The sequence below is a fragment of the Mobula birostris genome, chromosome 1 (genome assembly GCF_030028105.1).
Source record: "Mobula birostris isolate sMobBir1 chromosome 1, sMobBir1.hap1, whole genome shotgun sequence".
Taxonomy (NCBI): domain Eukaryota; kingdom Metazoa; phylum Chordata; class Chondrichthyes; order Myliobatiformes; family Myliobatidae; genus Mobula; species Mobula birostris.
The window spans coordinates 176,557,811-176,572,863 of NC_092370.1; the positions used below are offsets into that span (position 1 = coordinate 176,557,811).

A 15,053-nucleotide genomic window follows, 5' to 3' on the forward strand; every position below is an offset into this window, starting at 1 on the left:
TTAAGTGTGTTTGTGCAATTTCCTTTCCAAAGTAATGATCTTCAATTGCTCATGTTTAAAGTCACAGTGGTATGAGTTGAGTTCTTTGACATATATCTTTTTTAACCAATCAGACTGACAGATTTTAAAATAAGCATTGCAAGGACAGGGGATAAAGTACAAATCAGTGATTTTGATTTTAACATCAAATTGGAAAAATATTTAAACATGCCCAAGAATATAAAGGAAGTTATATATATTTTAATAATAGAATAGAAAATTGAAGAACAATTAAAAAAGGAAGTTAAAAATCAACTTTCCAAAATTTCGGTAATTAAAACTTGAAGGAATGGAATGTAACATCTGCTGTCATTAGCTTTCAATGAGTTATTTGGTGTTAATTGAACCCTAAAATGTTGTTTCAATTTCAATTAGATCCATGCTGGACTTTCTTTTATGAAAGCCAATAGAGGGATAGATTGTACGAGTTGTGTGCCCTGCTATTGTCTTTAATTAGTTTTTTTTATATATATTCTTGCAGTGGGAACAGATCAGACTTGAACTTCATTGTCTTTGGCTGAAATTTTACTGCAGGTTTTTGGAAAATATGCTTAAATTAAGATATTAGCCTTCGGGGCAACTATCAGGAAGTCATGGATTTACTCCCTATTTCCAGGGAAGTACATGCAGCTGCAAGCTGATGTGTCAATGTAGTAACTAGAGGATAGGGAAATTGGTTAAGTAGATTTTTGTTTCCTTGTATTTATAGATGATTATTTTGTGACTTGAACCTACAGTGTTACTCGGGAGTCAATAGGCAAGACTCAAACAGTTCAGCATCAAAGAAGAATGTAAAAGTGAATATTTTAAGTTCTAGAAATGGTATTCATGTAAGTGCTAAAAGGAGGCTGAGAAAGTTGATTGAATGGAGGTGATAGCAGTGGCTCTTTGTTTGGTTGATGGCAGTGACTACTGAAGACAAAAGTTGGGATGGGGTGGGACTGATTAGCTATGACTGACACAAGGATGGTGACATTGTACAGCAGCAGCTGCAATCCTTTTGCTACCGGATTAGGAAGGTCCAAAAGAACGGATAACCCCAACACACCAGAGGAGTCATCAACCATTTGCAACATATGCACGAGGCAGCCGTCCATGGGAACACTACCAACCAGAATTTTGAGCTGAATATCTATTGCAGAAGCTGTGTACATACATCTATTGATGCTTCTGGACACATCTTCAGTGATGTTCCTGGAATCATCGGGTGTTTCGGGTCTTTCAACATCATACAACCTCCTCCAGGTGACCCAGCCGGGGCTGATCAGACCCCAGCTTGTGTCCAGATGGCTAGCTACTTATGACTCCATGGCTCCCCTCTTTTGAACCACAGCCATCTTGAGGCCCTCTCTGCCGCATCGGTGGTACTGTGGATGACTCTTCTCTTCCTCTCTCCCTTGATGCCCAAAATGCTGAAGGCTCTAACTAAAGAATGGGCTACGAATCCCCTACAACCAACCTCCACTGGGAGACACCTCGCTCTCCATCCAGCCTGCTGACAATTGCTGACCAGTCCTGCGTACTTGGAGAGCTTCCTTTCAAAGGCCTCTTCCAAGCTATCTTCCCATGGGACTGTCAGCTCCAGCAGCACCACTTGCTTAGTCGACTCAGACACGAGGACAATGTCTGGTCGCAGGGTGGTGGCTGCGATATGGTTGGGGAACTTCAGCTGCCCTTCGAGGTCCACCAACAGCTGCCAGTCCCTTGCAGAGGTCAGAATGCCTGCAGATGTTCTTTTGGCAGGTATTGGTTGCTCCCCAGCTCTGACAAAGGCAATGGTCTGCTTGGAGGGTCGGGACTGCTTCGCCCACTTAACTCCCACGCTGATGGCCTCAGCGATGGTCTTCAGGACCTGATCATGCCTCCACCTGTACCATCCCTCACCAAGTGCCCTTGCACAGCCGCTGAGGATGTGCTCCAGGGTTCCTCGCTTGGAGCACAGTGGGCACACAGATGACTCTATCTTGCCCCATGTGTGCAGGTTTGATGGGCTTGGAAGCACATCGTACACTGCCTGGGTGAGAAATTGGATGCGGTGCGGTTCAGCTTTCCAAAGATCAGCCCAGGTCACTTTCCTCTCAACTGCATTCTCCCATCTTGTCCAAGCTCCCTGTTGCTTCATCCTCACTGCCTTGCAGGCTCTCATCTCCTCCACCACTGCTCTCACCTCCTCCTGACCTAGACGACACCTTTCCTTCCCTCTGGTGTCCATTTGGGGAGTTGGAAAGGATCCTAGCCCAGCTCGGCCTCGTGTGACCACTCCTACCAGCCTCCTGTGACGCAGCCTCGCCTCTGCCTCCTGAACAGCTTCCTCTGTCCTCCACTTCCTGCTAGTACTTACTCGGATCCCTGCTCTAGCCACCTTCGGGTGACTTGAGTCTCTATACTGTAGCACTTCTCTGGTTACCTTGAATTCTTCCTCCAAGGATTTGAAGGGCAGCTGCAGTTTGTTGTGGTGTCCATAGAGTGCGATGCTGCTCAGGCTCTTTGGCAGCCCCAGCCATCTCCTGAGGTGGTTGCTAACCCTCCTCTCTAAGGTTTCGACTGTCGAGATCGGAACTGCATAGACAAGGAGGGGCCACAGGATTCTGGGAAGAATGCCATGCTGATACATCCAGGCTTTAAACTTCCCAGGTAGGCCAGACTTGTCCACAGAACTAAACCACCAAGTTGAAAGCTTACTCCCTGTAGTACAAACGTTTGTATATATATATAGAATGAACAGTAACACCCTTCAGGCAACAGTTACATTCCTTAAGAGTTGGCTCAATTATTCCCAAAACAGTAGTTTACTAAGTGATTATTTGAAAACATTTCCTTCTGCCCTGGAGTGTATGCTGGCAAGGAGAAATCTTCCAGCAACTAGCTGGGTCAAGAGTGGCTTCATATGTTTGTACCAAGGGTTTCTAATTTTAGATTTATAAAGCTTCTTCATTGGAGAAATACTCACACTTTGCCAAAAACCACCAAGTTAACAGCTAACAGGAAAATAATTCAACTGTAAAGCACTGTAGTCATTTCATATTTTCAAAAATAAAGTAATTGCTTTGTAAGCAGATTGGAAAACAAATGCACCATTCAGCTTGGTGAATTTTAACTTTTTTAACACTATATCCATATGTTTTGGGTTGATTGGGCTGTTTTGAGATTCAGTAATAAAAGGAAATAATGGCAATCATAAGGATCATAGATATTTTCAAAATTTATATATAGCGGAGATGTAAGAATGACATTCAACCCATCATGACTATTGCTTTTATAACTATCCTTCCATGAGTAAAGCGTGGAGTGTGATGGATAACATTTTTTCCTTGGGAGCATCACCTGACCAAGAAAAAGCGAGAACTTAATTCTCAAGTGATGAGTATTCTAAAAACAGGTGGGATTTTTAATTTGTTATTTAATCTCAAGATAGTACCTGTGACAATGTAGCTTCAGCTCTGGTTTGCTATCTGAACTTGTAACAATCTGATTCAAAGGTAATGTGCTTCCTTTAGAACCAAAGAGTCACTTCATCAGAATTACATGTTGCTTGTGGCAGTTTAGAGTGTAAAAGACACATCTGTACATTTTTAATTTATGTCAAACACCAACAGATGTTTGTATCATTGAAGCATGAATTCTTCTGTGAGATGTATAGCATTCATATATGGAAAATATTGAACACTGATTTACTAGCGTGGGTTGTCATTATAACTGAACAACTGACTTTTATCATTAATTTTAGAAGCACCTCTTAATAATTGTCTTGCTAGGAAGAATCTGTCAGTTGATTCACTTGACAATATTATATTTCAAATGCAGTAAGCCTTTAGCTGGATTCTGATTTCCTTTATTCTTGAACATAATACTGGTTCTTTTTTAAAAAAATATCAAATCTGCATGTTTTTAGCAAATGTTCTGTACGTTAAGATAGTTATACGAGCCATTAATCATTTTTGTAATTGATGATGGAATAGTTTGTAATCCTTAATCCTATCTGCTGATATTTTCATAAATTAAAAATAGTTTCGCACATCCACGCTGAGCTCATCAATTTTGCCTTTAACTTCCACCCTGCCCTTAACTTTCTCACTTTCAAATCTCTTACTAACTCTTCCTTCAGTTAGTCCTGATGAAGGGTCTTGGCCTGAAACGTCGACTGTACCTCTTCCTAGAGATGCTGCCTGGCCTGCTGCGTTCACCAGCAACTTTGATGTGTGTTGCTTAAATTCACTTGGACCATTTCTTATACCACCCTTCCCTTTCTTGATCTCTCTGTCTCCATCTCTATCAACCAACTTCTTTTACAAGCCTACTGATTCACATGGTTAGCCCGACGATACCTCTTCCTACCCTATCTCCTGTAAAAATGCTATTCCCTTTTCTCAGTTTCTTTGCCTCTGCCACATCTGTTCCTAGGATGCGACTTTCCATTCCAGAGCATCAGAGATGTCCTCCTCCTTTAAAGAATGGGGTTTCCCTCCCTCCACCACTGATGTTGCCCTCACCTGCATCTCCTCCATTTCCCAAATAACCGCACTCTCCAACCTGACGGCATGAATATCGATTTCACCTTCTGGTAACCAAATCCACCCCCCGCAACTTTATTCCCCACTCTGACTTTTCACCTCTTCTCACCAGCCTATTACTTCCCCGAGGTGCCCCTCCTCCTTCACTTTCTCCTCTGGTACACTCTCCTCTTCTCCATCCCTTGACCGTTCCCACCCACTTGGCTTCACCTATTACCTTCCAGCTAACCTCTTTCCTCTCCCCCCATCTTTTTATTCTGACATCTTCCCCTTTCTTCTCAGTCCTGAAGAAGGATTTTGGCCTGAAATGTTGACTGTTTATTCATTTTCATAGATGATCTATGACCTGCTAAGTTCCTTCAGCATTTTGTATGTGTTGATTTGGATTTACACCATTAGCAGACTTTCTTGTGTTTATAGTTTATCCATTCAATGTTCCTCACTCCATTGTATTCAGAATTCATCATGTTAATTCATTTTATTCAAATATACTAAAATATCTTCTATTTTCAGTCATTCTTAGTACATCAACTTATGACTTGAAATCAAAACTATCTTTTTTCATGGATAGTGAGAGTGAATGTGTAAATGCTTAACTCTCATAATATCGGTCTCACTAATATTGGTCCAAAACCATTGATTGCACCCACTACAATGAATTTGCATTATAATGTACAGAGTAAACCCAACTTATATTAAATTCATAGTAGTGGGAGGTTATGTTGGGTTCTAGATATATTTGTATGCAATCTTGTATTATTCAGAAAGTGTTCTGTATTTTGGCTGCTGTTGTTCAACACATCTGTAATATGTGAGGCATTCTCATCCATAAATAATATTCTGCCTGACATCATCATGAAAATAGTTCATTTTTCTTAAATAGGGTTTTTATCAGTAATAGACACATGTTAGTAGTAGTATTCCAATCTGATCAATTTGATCACAGCTGAAAATTGACTAATTAGACTCCACGGGAAGGCCAAAATGCAAGATGATTATTCTTTGTTGCAACATACTGGTCAAGAAAAAACCATTTTTACAGAAGTGTATTGGTTGAGTTGATTTTAATCAGTGGAATAATGGTTATCAGAATCAGGTTTAACATCACTGGCATTTTTGTGAAATTTGTTGTTTTGGGGCTGTAATACATTGGAATATATTATAATAAGAGCTATAACTTACAGTAAGAAGTATATATTTTAAAAAAGAAAATTAAATTAAATTAGTGCAAAAAGAGAGGGAAAAATACTGAGGTAGTGTTCATCAGTTCATTCTCCATTCAGAAATCTGATGGTGGAGGGGAAGAAACGGTTCCTGAAACACTGAGTGTGTGCTTTCAGGCTCCTGTACCTCCTCCTTGATGGTAGCCATGAGAAGCAAGCATGACCTGCTGATAGAGGTCCTTAATGATGGATACTGCCTTTTTGAGGCATCACCTTCTGAAGATGTCCTGGATGTTGGGGAGGCTAGTGCCCATGATGGAGCAGCTTGAGTTTACAATTTTCTGCCGCTTTTTCTGATCTTGTGCAGTAGTTCCTCTATACCAGATGTTGATGCAACCAGTTAGAATGCTCTCCATTGTACATCTGTAGAAATTTGTGAGTTTTTTGGTGACACACCAAGTCTCCTCAAACTCCTAATGGAATATAACTGCTGCCGTGTTTTCTTTGTAATTTCATCAATATGTTGGGCCCAGGATAGATCTTCAGAGATGTTGACACCTGGGATCTTGAAACTGCTCACCCTTTCTACTGCTGATCCCTTGATGAGGACTGGTGTGTGTTCCCTCGACTTCCCCTTCCTGAAGTCCGTAATCATTCCCTGGTCTTACTGACATTGTGTGCAAGGTTGTTGTGACACCCCTCAATCAGCTGATTTATCTCGCTCCTGTACACCTCTTTGTCACCATCTGAACTTTAGCCAACAATAGTTATGTCATTGATAAATTTATACATCATATTAATCATATTTATACATCCAGCTAGAATAATATTTAGATCTTTGGTCAGGAATAATGCAAAGGAAGTGTATTTCTGGAAGAGAAGGCATGGAGGCATTGAAAAAACTACATTTTACTTCTACATCAACAAGGACATACAACACACAATCTAAAACTGTAGCAGACAGCTTACAATTGTTGATTCTGTGGTTTATTTAAATTTCTACTTATTTTAACTGATTTTGTTGAAATCTACTGAATACACTAGAAATAATTAGATTTTGCATTGCTTGAATTTAATGTTGTAGTGTCTGACAATTATTTTTCCTGAGGCAAATCTAATAACGATAATCACACAAAGAAGGTTGTGCACTCCAGTTTTTCTTCAATGTTTTACCCTGCTTTTAAAAATCTCTCTTTTCAGACTCAAAGGGAATTACTCAGTAGCTATCATATCCCGATCTGATATTTATGTACATTAATATCCTCTTAATACCTCATCTTGAACTGACTCCACCCCATTCCTTCAGATTTTCTGTTTTGGTTGCACCTGTCTTGACAGTGTCACCTTCCATGCCAGTGTTTTCTTCCATGCCAGTGTCACCTTCCCTGCCAGTGTCACCTTCCATGCCAGTGTCACCTTCCATGCCAGTGTTTCCTTCCATGCCAGTGTCACCTTCCATGCCAGTGTTTCCTTCCATGCCAGTGTCACCTTCCATGCCAGTGTTTCCTTCCGTGCCAGTGTTTCAAATAGGTCTTTCTTTTTCCTCAACCATGGGCTCCCCATTCATCACATTTTCTTTAGAAGATGATTGGCCATCAACTTGAAATTTAACTTTATATCTTCCTCCACATATGGAGACTGATTTGCTTCTTACTTACTCAGGCTTTAATCTTTAAGTGAGTACCTATTGATATTATTTTCTGTCAATTTATAAAGCTGCACAATCTAAAGTATTGAAACTGTGAAGAATTTATGAAGTATCAAGAAATTAATTAGACTTTAAGTTATTCTTAAATGTACTCAATCCAACTTATTTGCAGAGCTCCGTGGATAGCTATACAGAGATTGGGCCAGGAGAAGAGGTCCTTGTTCAGTTGCGAGATGAACGAGAGCAACACTTGCGAATGGAAGAGATAGAACAACAGTTGAAATGTCTGGAGGCAATATCCAGTGATGCTGCTGTGAGTAAAAGATAAATTTTACAAGCTTTGTAAATGAAACTGCATGTAGTAATGGGCATTGTATGTGGGGAATTGGTCATGGAAGTAAGAAGTAGGAGCTGTGTTTGAAATTGTTGCTTTTCTTACTTGTATGACAAGCTTATTGGTTACCATTTTGTTTCATTTGCCTTTGCAACATTGGCCCCATATATCTTGTTCTAAAGAGGATAACTAATTAATTTTGTATAAATGGTGGTGCAGTGAGATCAGCGCTGGGCTCGAGAACGGAGGTTCCCAGTGACAGACCGCCCCCGTGTGCACTCTCCATCCGCGCCGGGTTGATGTCGAGCTCGCAACTCGACCTCGTAAATAAAACACTGCCACCTCCAGTTTAAATTCCCATGCGGAATATTGTGGAGGTTCAAATACAAATACAAATCATTATACTTCTTGGCCTGATACCTCTGGCTTGTGGTTCTGTAGGGAAGTATCACAGGTACTTATTCTGTAGGGAAGGTCAGCACATCCAAACCCTAGTTCTACACCATCTGTAGCATGTGTTGGAGGCATTTGATTGGGGTAGCCAACCTGGATTAAAAACAGAAGTTGAGGCTTTTTTTTTAAATTTCACATTATTTTTTGAAAAAAAATGCTTATATCAGAGACACCTATCAGTTGTATTTTTGACAACAGCACAAATACTTGGAGTGGGGGTCTCTAAATATACATCCGAGATCAAATCACGGCTCGTGGGTTTGCTACACTCACCAGATCTTCAATAGTTAAGTGCAGCAGGAATACGATGGAAGTGGCGAATGTAGAAATGGACTGTTTCATAGCACAAGATTATATGAAAGGTCTAACCTCCCTCAAACAAACCCTTGACCTCTGAAAAGGTGTTGGTAATCCAGAAAAAGTTGTATTGTACTTGCATTGCGTACTCTTATCTCCATACAGTGTTCATTATACAGTAAATCACCAGTAACGAAAAACTTTAAAACTGCTTAAAATGAATCTCAATTCAGAAGAGTTTTTGTTCATTAGCAACTCATAAACTAAAGTTAATTGTAATTTTGATTTGCTTTTCAAAATAGAATGAAGGAGATTTCACCTACAGTCTTGTTTGCCACCATTACTCCAGGGGACAATTCGTCTAATTATTCTGTTCTTTGGTGTGCATGACTTACAGCAACCAACAAAAAAGTACTGTATGCATTTGTATTTCTTGGAAGAGTTCATGTAGCTCATTGATAGTGTTGGTTTTTACTGGAAAGGTATGGTGTTTGAATACTGAGAATTACCAATATTTTAAAGGAAACAATCGTAGGCAAGTATCCTAAACTTTAGAACCTATTAGTTTCCAAACAGCAGTTTTGATTGAAAATGACTTGATAAAATCTGAGACCACACTTGAATGGATTATAGTTTGAAAGTCTATAAATGTTACTTCTATGAACAATACATTCCTTTTGTTCACAACCCCAAAGATATCCTGAATTATAACAAATGTTTGATATATTTTCTTTCAAACTGGTAAATGGTTTAGATTATTGTACTATTAAACAAATCTCTAAAATTAGGATAAATTAAAAAAGTAATTGAGGTTTGAAAATAATAGAGCCAGCAAAGAACTTAGATTAGATTAGATTATGAGGACACTCAGTCCTCGTTTATTGTCATTTAGAAATGCATGCATTAAAAAATGATACAATGTTCCTCCAGAATGATATCACAAGAAACACAGGACAAACCAAGACTAAAACTGACAAAACCACATCATTATAACATATAGTTACAACAGGGCAAAGCAACACTGTAATTTGATAAAGAGCAGACCATGGGCACAGTAAAAAAAAGTCTCAAAGTCCCAATAGCCTCATCATCTCACACAGGCGGTAAAAGGGAGAAACCCGCCCTGCCATGAACCTCCAAGCACCACAAACTTGCCGATGCAGCAGCACTGGAAGCACCCGACTGCAGCGGACTCTGAGTCCGTCCGAAAACTTCGAGCCTCCGATCAGCCTTTCGACACAGCCTCTCCGAGCACCATCCTCTGCCGAGGGCTTCAACCCTGCCCCGGCTGCCGGGCAACAAGCAAAACCGAGGACTCAGGGCCTTCCCCTTTGGAGATTTCGGACCACACAGTAGCAGCAGTAGCGAAGCAGGCATTTCAGAAGTTTCACCAGATGTTCCTCCGTACTCTCACGTCCGTCTCCATCAAATCAGGATTGTGCACGGCACGCTACTTGGCAAATAACAGACATCACCACTGGAGTGGCCGCTGTGAGCTGTGTTGCACCACCATCTTCTCCTCTCCTCTTGGGCTATAGGTCATGAAGCAGTTGAATTTAAATTTAATAAATATCCTGGGATTTAAAATAAATGAACACATAATAATGATGAGCACAATACACTGCACTGTAAGAAAACCTATTTGGTCTATTATTGGGCTTTAGGGGGAAGAAATCTGCCAGCCTTTTCCATATGTGATTCCAGACCCACCAATGTGGTTGCCTCTGAAGTAACTGAGCAAACCATTCATTTCAAGGTCAATTGGTTGGTTGGTTGCTTCCGCCTGTCTTGAAGGACAATGAGTGATGCTGATCATCATCACAAGCCTGGGCAGAAGGAATGGAGATCCTGAGATGCCCAGTTGTCAAGATCCTCCTCTTGGCTTCGCCAGTGTAGTTCAAAGGAAAGCTTATGAAGCAATATGTTTGACACCAGCTTGGCTGCAGGAGTTGCTGGAAGAATGCTCAATGACGTCCACTCGGATTTGCTGTCTGGGTTTACTCCTATAGCCTTTGAGTCTTTCCAAACTGCCAACAAAGTAGTGGGGCTATTTACCCATAGCTGGGGATCTGGTTCACGAACACCAGGATAATTAGTGATCAGCAATTAATGCTGTCTTGTAGCAGTGCTCAAACTCTGAAAATATGCAGAAATACAAACGTGTAATTTAGGCAAAATTATTAAAATACACTGTGAAATATAAATTGCAACTTAACGCTTTAGTTTATAGAAACAGGACTTCAGAATGTTCTAACGTTATTCCTAGCCAATGAAGCAACATATAGATAATAGTTACTGTTGTAATTTAAGGAAATTTAGTGATAATTTGTGTATAGTAAAGTTCTACCGTAGGGGTTAGACAGTGTAGATGGTTGAGTGATCTATAATTTCCTCAGGTAGAACAAAAGAAATCCTGTGTCTCTGTTTGGATGAGATTATTTAAACATCTGGGTGTGTAGCAGTCCCTCTGGGGTTAGCTCCTAAGTACTGCAAAGATTTTGACAAAGAAATTAGCCTGGACATACTATTGGATAGTATGATCTTTACACATGATATGATGAAACGTTATGTGGTATTTTGTGAACATATAGTGCTTTTCTGAAATCTGAGGTATAGTCCACATGCATGAAGCCTTCTAGGCAATATACTATTTATGCACAAAGTCTTCTAGGCAAACCTAGTGATGCCAATTGGCAGGTAATTAATGATTGACACTCCTCTTGCAATGTTTAATGCAAATATGCAATTCATCAATGGCATGAAACCTTGCCTACAGGAGTGGGACTTCACAAGAGGATGAAAGCCTATACAGATAGATTTAAGCGCATCCCTACTACCTGACGACTATAACAAGATTATAGGGAAGTCCAACAGGTAAGATTCTTTCATGATGTTCATGAGGCCATCAAAAAATTTAATTCTTTATTCTTGGGGTGTGCAGTCATTGTGATCTTCGTTCTAGGCACCCAAATTTGACAATGCACGTCAAAGGTAAGTGACGTCCTTGTCCACCAATCTGCCCCACTACACAAAGTGGCTATGGTAAAGCAAGTGTTAAGTCCTGTTGGAAAATGTAACATTTTTTTAGGTCTGCTCAAAATTCTGCTAGGTGAAATTCAGAAGAAGAAACTTTGAGACCATTTCAAACTTTCAGACACATTGTTAATCTTATTAGGGCAGAGTGCACTGATTGCTTGCTGGTGGCTTTACCACATATGACTTTCCATGGCATCCCTGAACTTAACACTTGAGTCCAGGGTTATTTCCTAATTGTACTGAGCTGAGGGGCCAGATACACTTCTTATCCCCACAGCTTCACAACACCAGTGGTAATATTGGATTTTCAGAAGGCCTTTGACAAGGTACCACACATGAGACTGCTTAACAAGTTAAGAGCCCATGTTATTACAGGAAAGATACCAGCAAGGATGGAGCATTGGCTGATTAGCAGGAGGCAAGGTGTGGGAATAAACTGAGTCTTTTCTGGTGTTCCACATGGGTTTGTGTTGGGACTGCTTCTTTTACATTGTACTGTATCTCAATGATTTGGATGAAGGAATTGCTGGTATTGTGGCCAAATTTACAGACAATACAAAGAGAGGTGGAAGGGCAGGAGGTGTTGAGGAGGCTACAGAAGGACTTGGACAGATTAAGAGAATGGCTAAGAAATGTCAGATGGAATACAGTGCCAAGAAGTGTATGGTCATGCACTTTAGTAGAAGAAATAAAAGGGTAGACTATTTCCTAAATGGAGAAAAAATTCAAAACTCTGAGGTGCAAAGGAATTTAAGAGTCCTTGTGCAGGATTCCCTAAAGGTTATTTAGCAGATTCAGTCAGTGGTGAGGAAGGAAAATGCAATGTTAGCATGGATGTCGAGAGAATTAGAATATAAAAGCAAGGATGTAATGTTAAGGTTTTATAAGGTGCTGGTGAGGCCTTATTTGGCATTTTGTGAGTAGTTTTGAACTCATTTAAGAAAGGATCTGCTGACATTGGAGAGAGTTTAAAGGAGGTTCATGAAAATGATTCTGGGATTAAAATGTTTATCAGATGAGAGACGGAACTAAAGATGGTGCCAGAGGGCGATTTTTCCCAGCTCATCAGGATTTGAATTTCTTTAGCCAGAGTGTGGTGAATCTGGAATTCATTGTCACAGGCGGCTGTGGAGGCCAAGTCATTGGGTATATTTTTAGCAAAGGTTGATAGATTTTTGATTAGTCAGAGCATGAAGGGATATGGGAAGAAGGCAGGAGATTGGGGATGAGAGGAAAATTGGATCAGCCATGATGAAATGATGGAGCAGACTTGATGGGCCAAATGATGTAATTCTGCTCCTGTATCTATGGTTAATATCCTTATTCAAAATATGTAAACCCAAGGGGTTTTGTCATCTTTTTATCCCCATTTAAATTAATATTTTAAATGTTTTATCCATTGTGCTGCAAAATACATTATTTTTTATGATAATTACATATAAATTATGTAAATATATCTCCACACCTTCACCTTTTAGTTTGTTTGTCCTTCATTAAGTTTGATTCCTTCTACACCCGTTTCTGTTTCAGTGAATCGGTTTAGTTCATTCAACTCATTATGTCATTGATCATTGGCATCCTGTTTGTTACCTTTGTTTAGTCATGCACTGGCCAAAATCTGAGGACTCCGTTGGTCAGGGTCAACCATGGGTATTGTGTCCTGCTTGTCTAGATACACAAGCCAGATCAATACGATAGGGACAGTAAGCTATTGCCCATGTAGCAAGCTCCCCCTTTCCACGCAGCTGATGCACCCAAAGGAACGGCAGAGACCGATACAGTTTGGCACCATTGGTGTTGCAGGGGTTGCCAGTCAACATTTACTTCAATATAGGGTCTGTCTTATGGACGCCAGCTCCAGACTTTTCCCTTGGGGGTTTACTCTGAAAGCCTTCTCCATGAATGGGTATAGCCGCAGGGCAGCAAAGGTTTGAGATCAGAGTTTTCCTTCTAGATCAGTTGCTAACCACAGCTGACAAATCCCATCTGCCCAAAGTGACTGGTTTTAAGATGCCAATAACTACCTTTTCCCCTTCTCCAATCAGTAGAAACAGCTCTGCCAGGCTTAGTAGCTCAGCCGCACGTGAAGGTCAGGAGCTGGACTTGGTTGTCAAAGGCTATTTGAGACCGATGTCATTAGAGCATTTAATAGATAGTGAGAGCTTGTCCCCATTACCACCCCTGGCTATAACAACTTTATGTTGTAGCTATATCGGACCCTGATCAGACCCCACTTGGAGTACTGTGCTCAGTTCTGGTCACCTCACTACATGAAGGATGTGGAAACCATAGAAAGGGTGCAGGGGAGATTTATAAGGATGTTGCCTGGATTGGGGAGCATGCCTTATGAGAATAGGTTGAATGAACTTGGTCTTTTCTCCTTGGAGCGAGGGAGGATGAGAGATGACCTGATAGAGGTGTATAAGATGATGAGAGGCATTGATTGTGCGGATAGTCAGAGGCATTTTCCCAGGGCGGAAATAGCTAGCAGAAGAGGGCACAGGTTTAAGGTGCTTGGAAGTAGGTACAGAGGAGATGTCAGTGGTAAGTTTTTTTACTCAGAGTGTGGTGAGTACGTGGAATGGGTTGCCAGCAACGGTGGTGGAGGTGGATACAATAGGGTCTTTTAAGAGACTCCTGGATACGTACATGGATCTTAGAAAAATGGAGGGCTATGTGTCACCCTAGGTAATTTCTAAGGTAAGGACATGTTCGGCCGAAGGGCCTGTATTGTGCTGTAGGTTTTCTATGTTTCTACGTTTCTATCACATGTCCTCATAGCTGCCTCTGACATTTTGCGAGATCTGAAAAGGCCTTTTGACAGCATGAGTTGACAGAAGGTCATTGTGGTTGTCTGGGGCAGGGCTTGGTGCCTAAGGCCCAGCTGCTGCTGAATATGTTATGAAACATGCATATTTCTTGATCTTTAAATGCAAACAACAGGAATTCTGCAGATGCTGAAAATTCAAGCAACACACATCAAAGTTGCTGGTGAATGCAGCAGGCCAGGCAGCATCTGTAGGAAGAGGTGCAGTCGACGTTTCAGGCCGAGACCCTTCGTCCTGAAACGTCGACTGCACCTCCTCCTACAGATATTTCTTGATCTACTTCTTTTAACTGATTTCTATAATTTTCATTTACTTACATTGGCAATCTCATTTGCTATGGAGGATCCTGATGAGTGCTTTGAGACATTTTTTTTAAATAAATGCTGAAAACAGAAGATACTATCTTTGTAAGTTCAGATCGTTGTGCTAAATTATGGGGTAGAACCATAAACTTCGACTAACATGTCACACTTGAAACATATTTACAGATGGGATTACTGTAATCAAGCATATTTTCTGCTTGCAAAGAGTTTCTGTAAACTGTGCACAAGCCTGTAGATTATATCTGAACTGCACCACTTTCAACTTAGAAAATGCTGTCTAGTCCTGACCCAGAGACATTAATTTGTCCGTAACAACTTAGTGTCCTGAATAGCATATACTTAAATAATTTTTCTTAGTATCTTGGTCAACTTGGACCAAATGAACTTTGAATTTGATGATATCTTCTGTTAGAAATACATT

General features: G+C 40.5%; 1 protein-coding gene across 7 annotated transcripts in view; it reads left to right on the top strand.

Moving 5' to 3' along the window:
- Positions 1-15,053, top strand: part of fsip1 (fibrous sheath interacting protein 1) — a 415,506-nt gene that overhangs the window by 232,765 nt on the left and 167,688 nt on the right. For all 7 annotated transcript variants that reach the window (XM_072277637.1, XM_072277681.1, XM_072277875.1 and 4 more), the window contains one exon: positions 7,534-7,674. In XM_072277637.1, the coding sequence (XP_072133738.1) occupies positions 7,534-7,674 (141 nt within the window). The remainder of the gene's footprint in view (positions 1-7,533; positions 7,675-15,053) is intronic.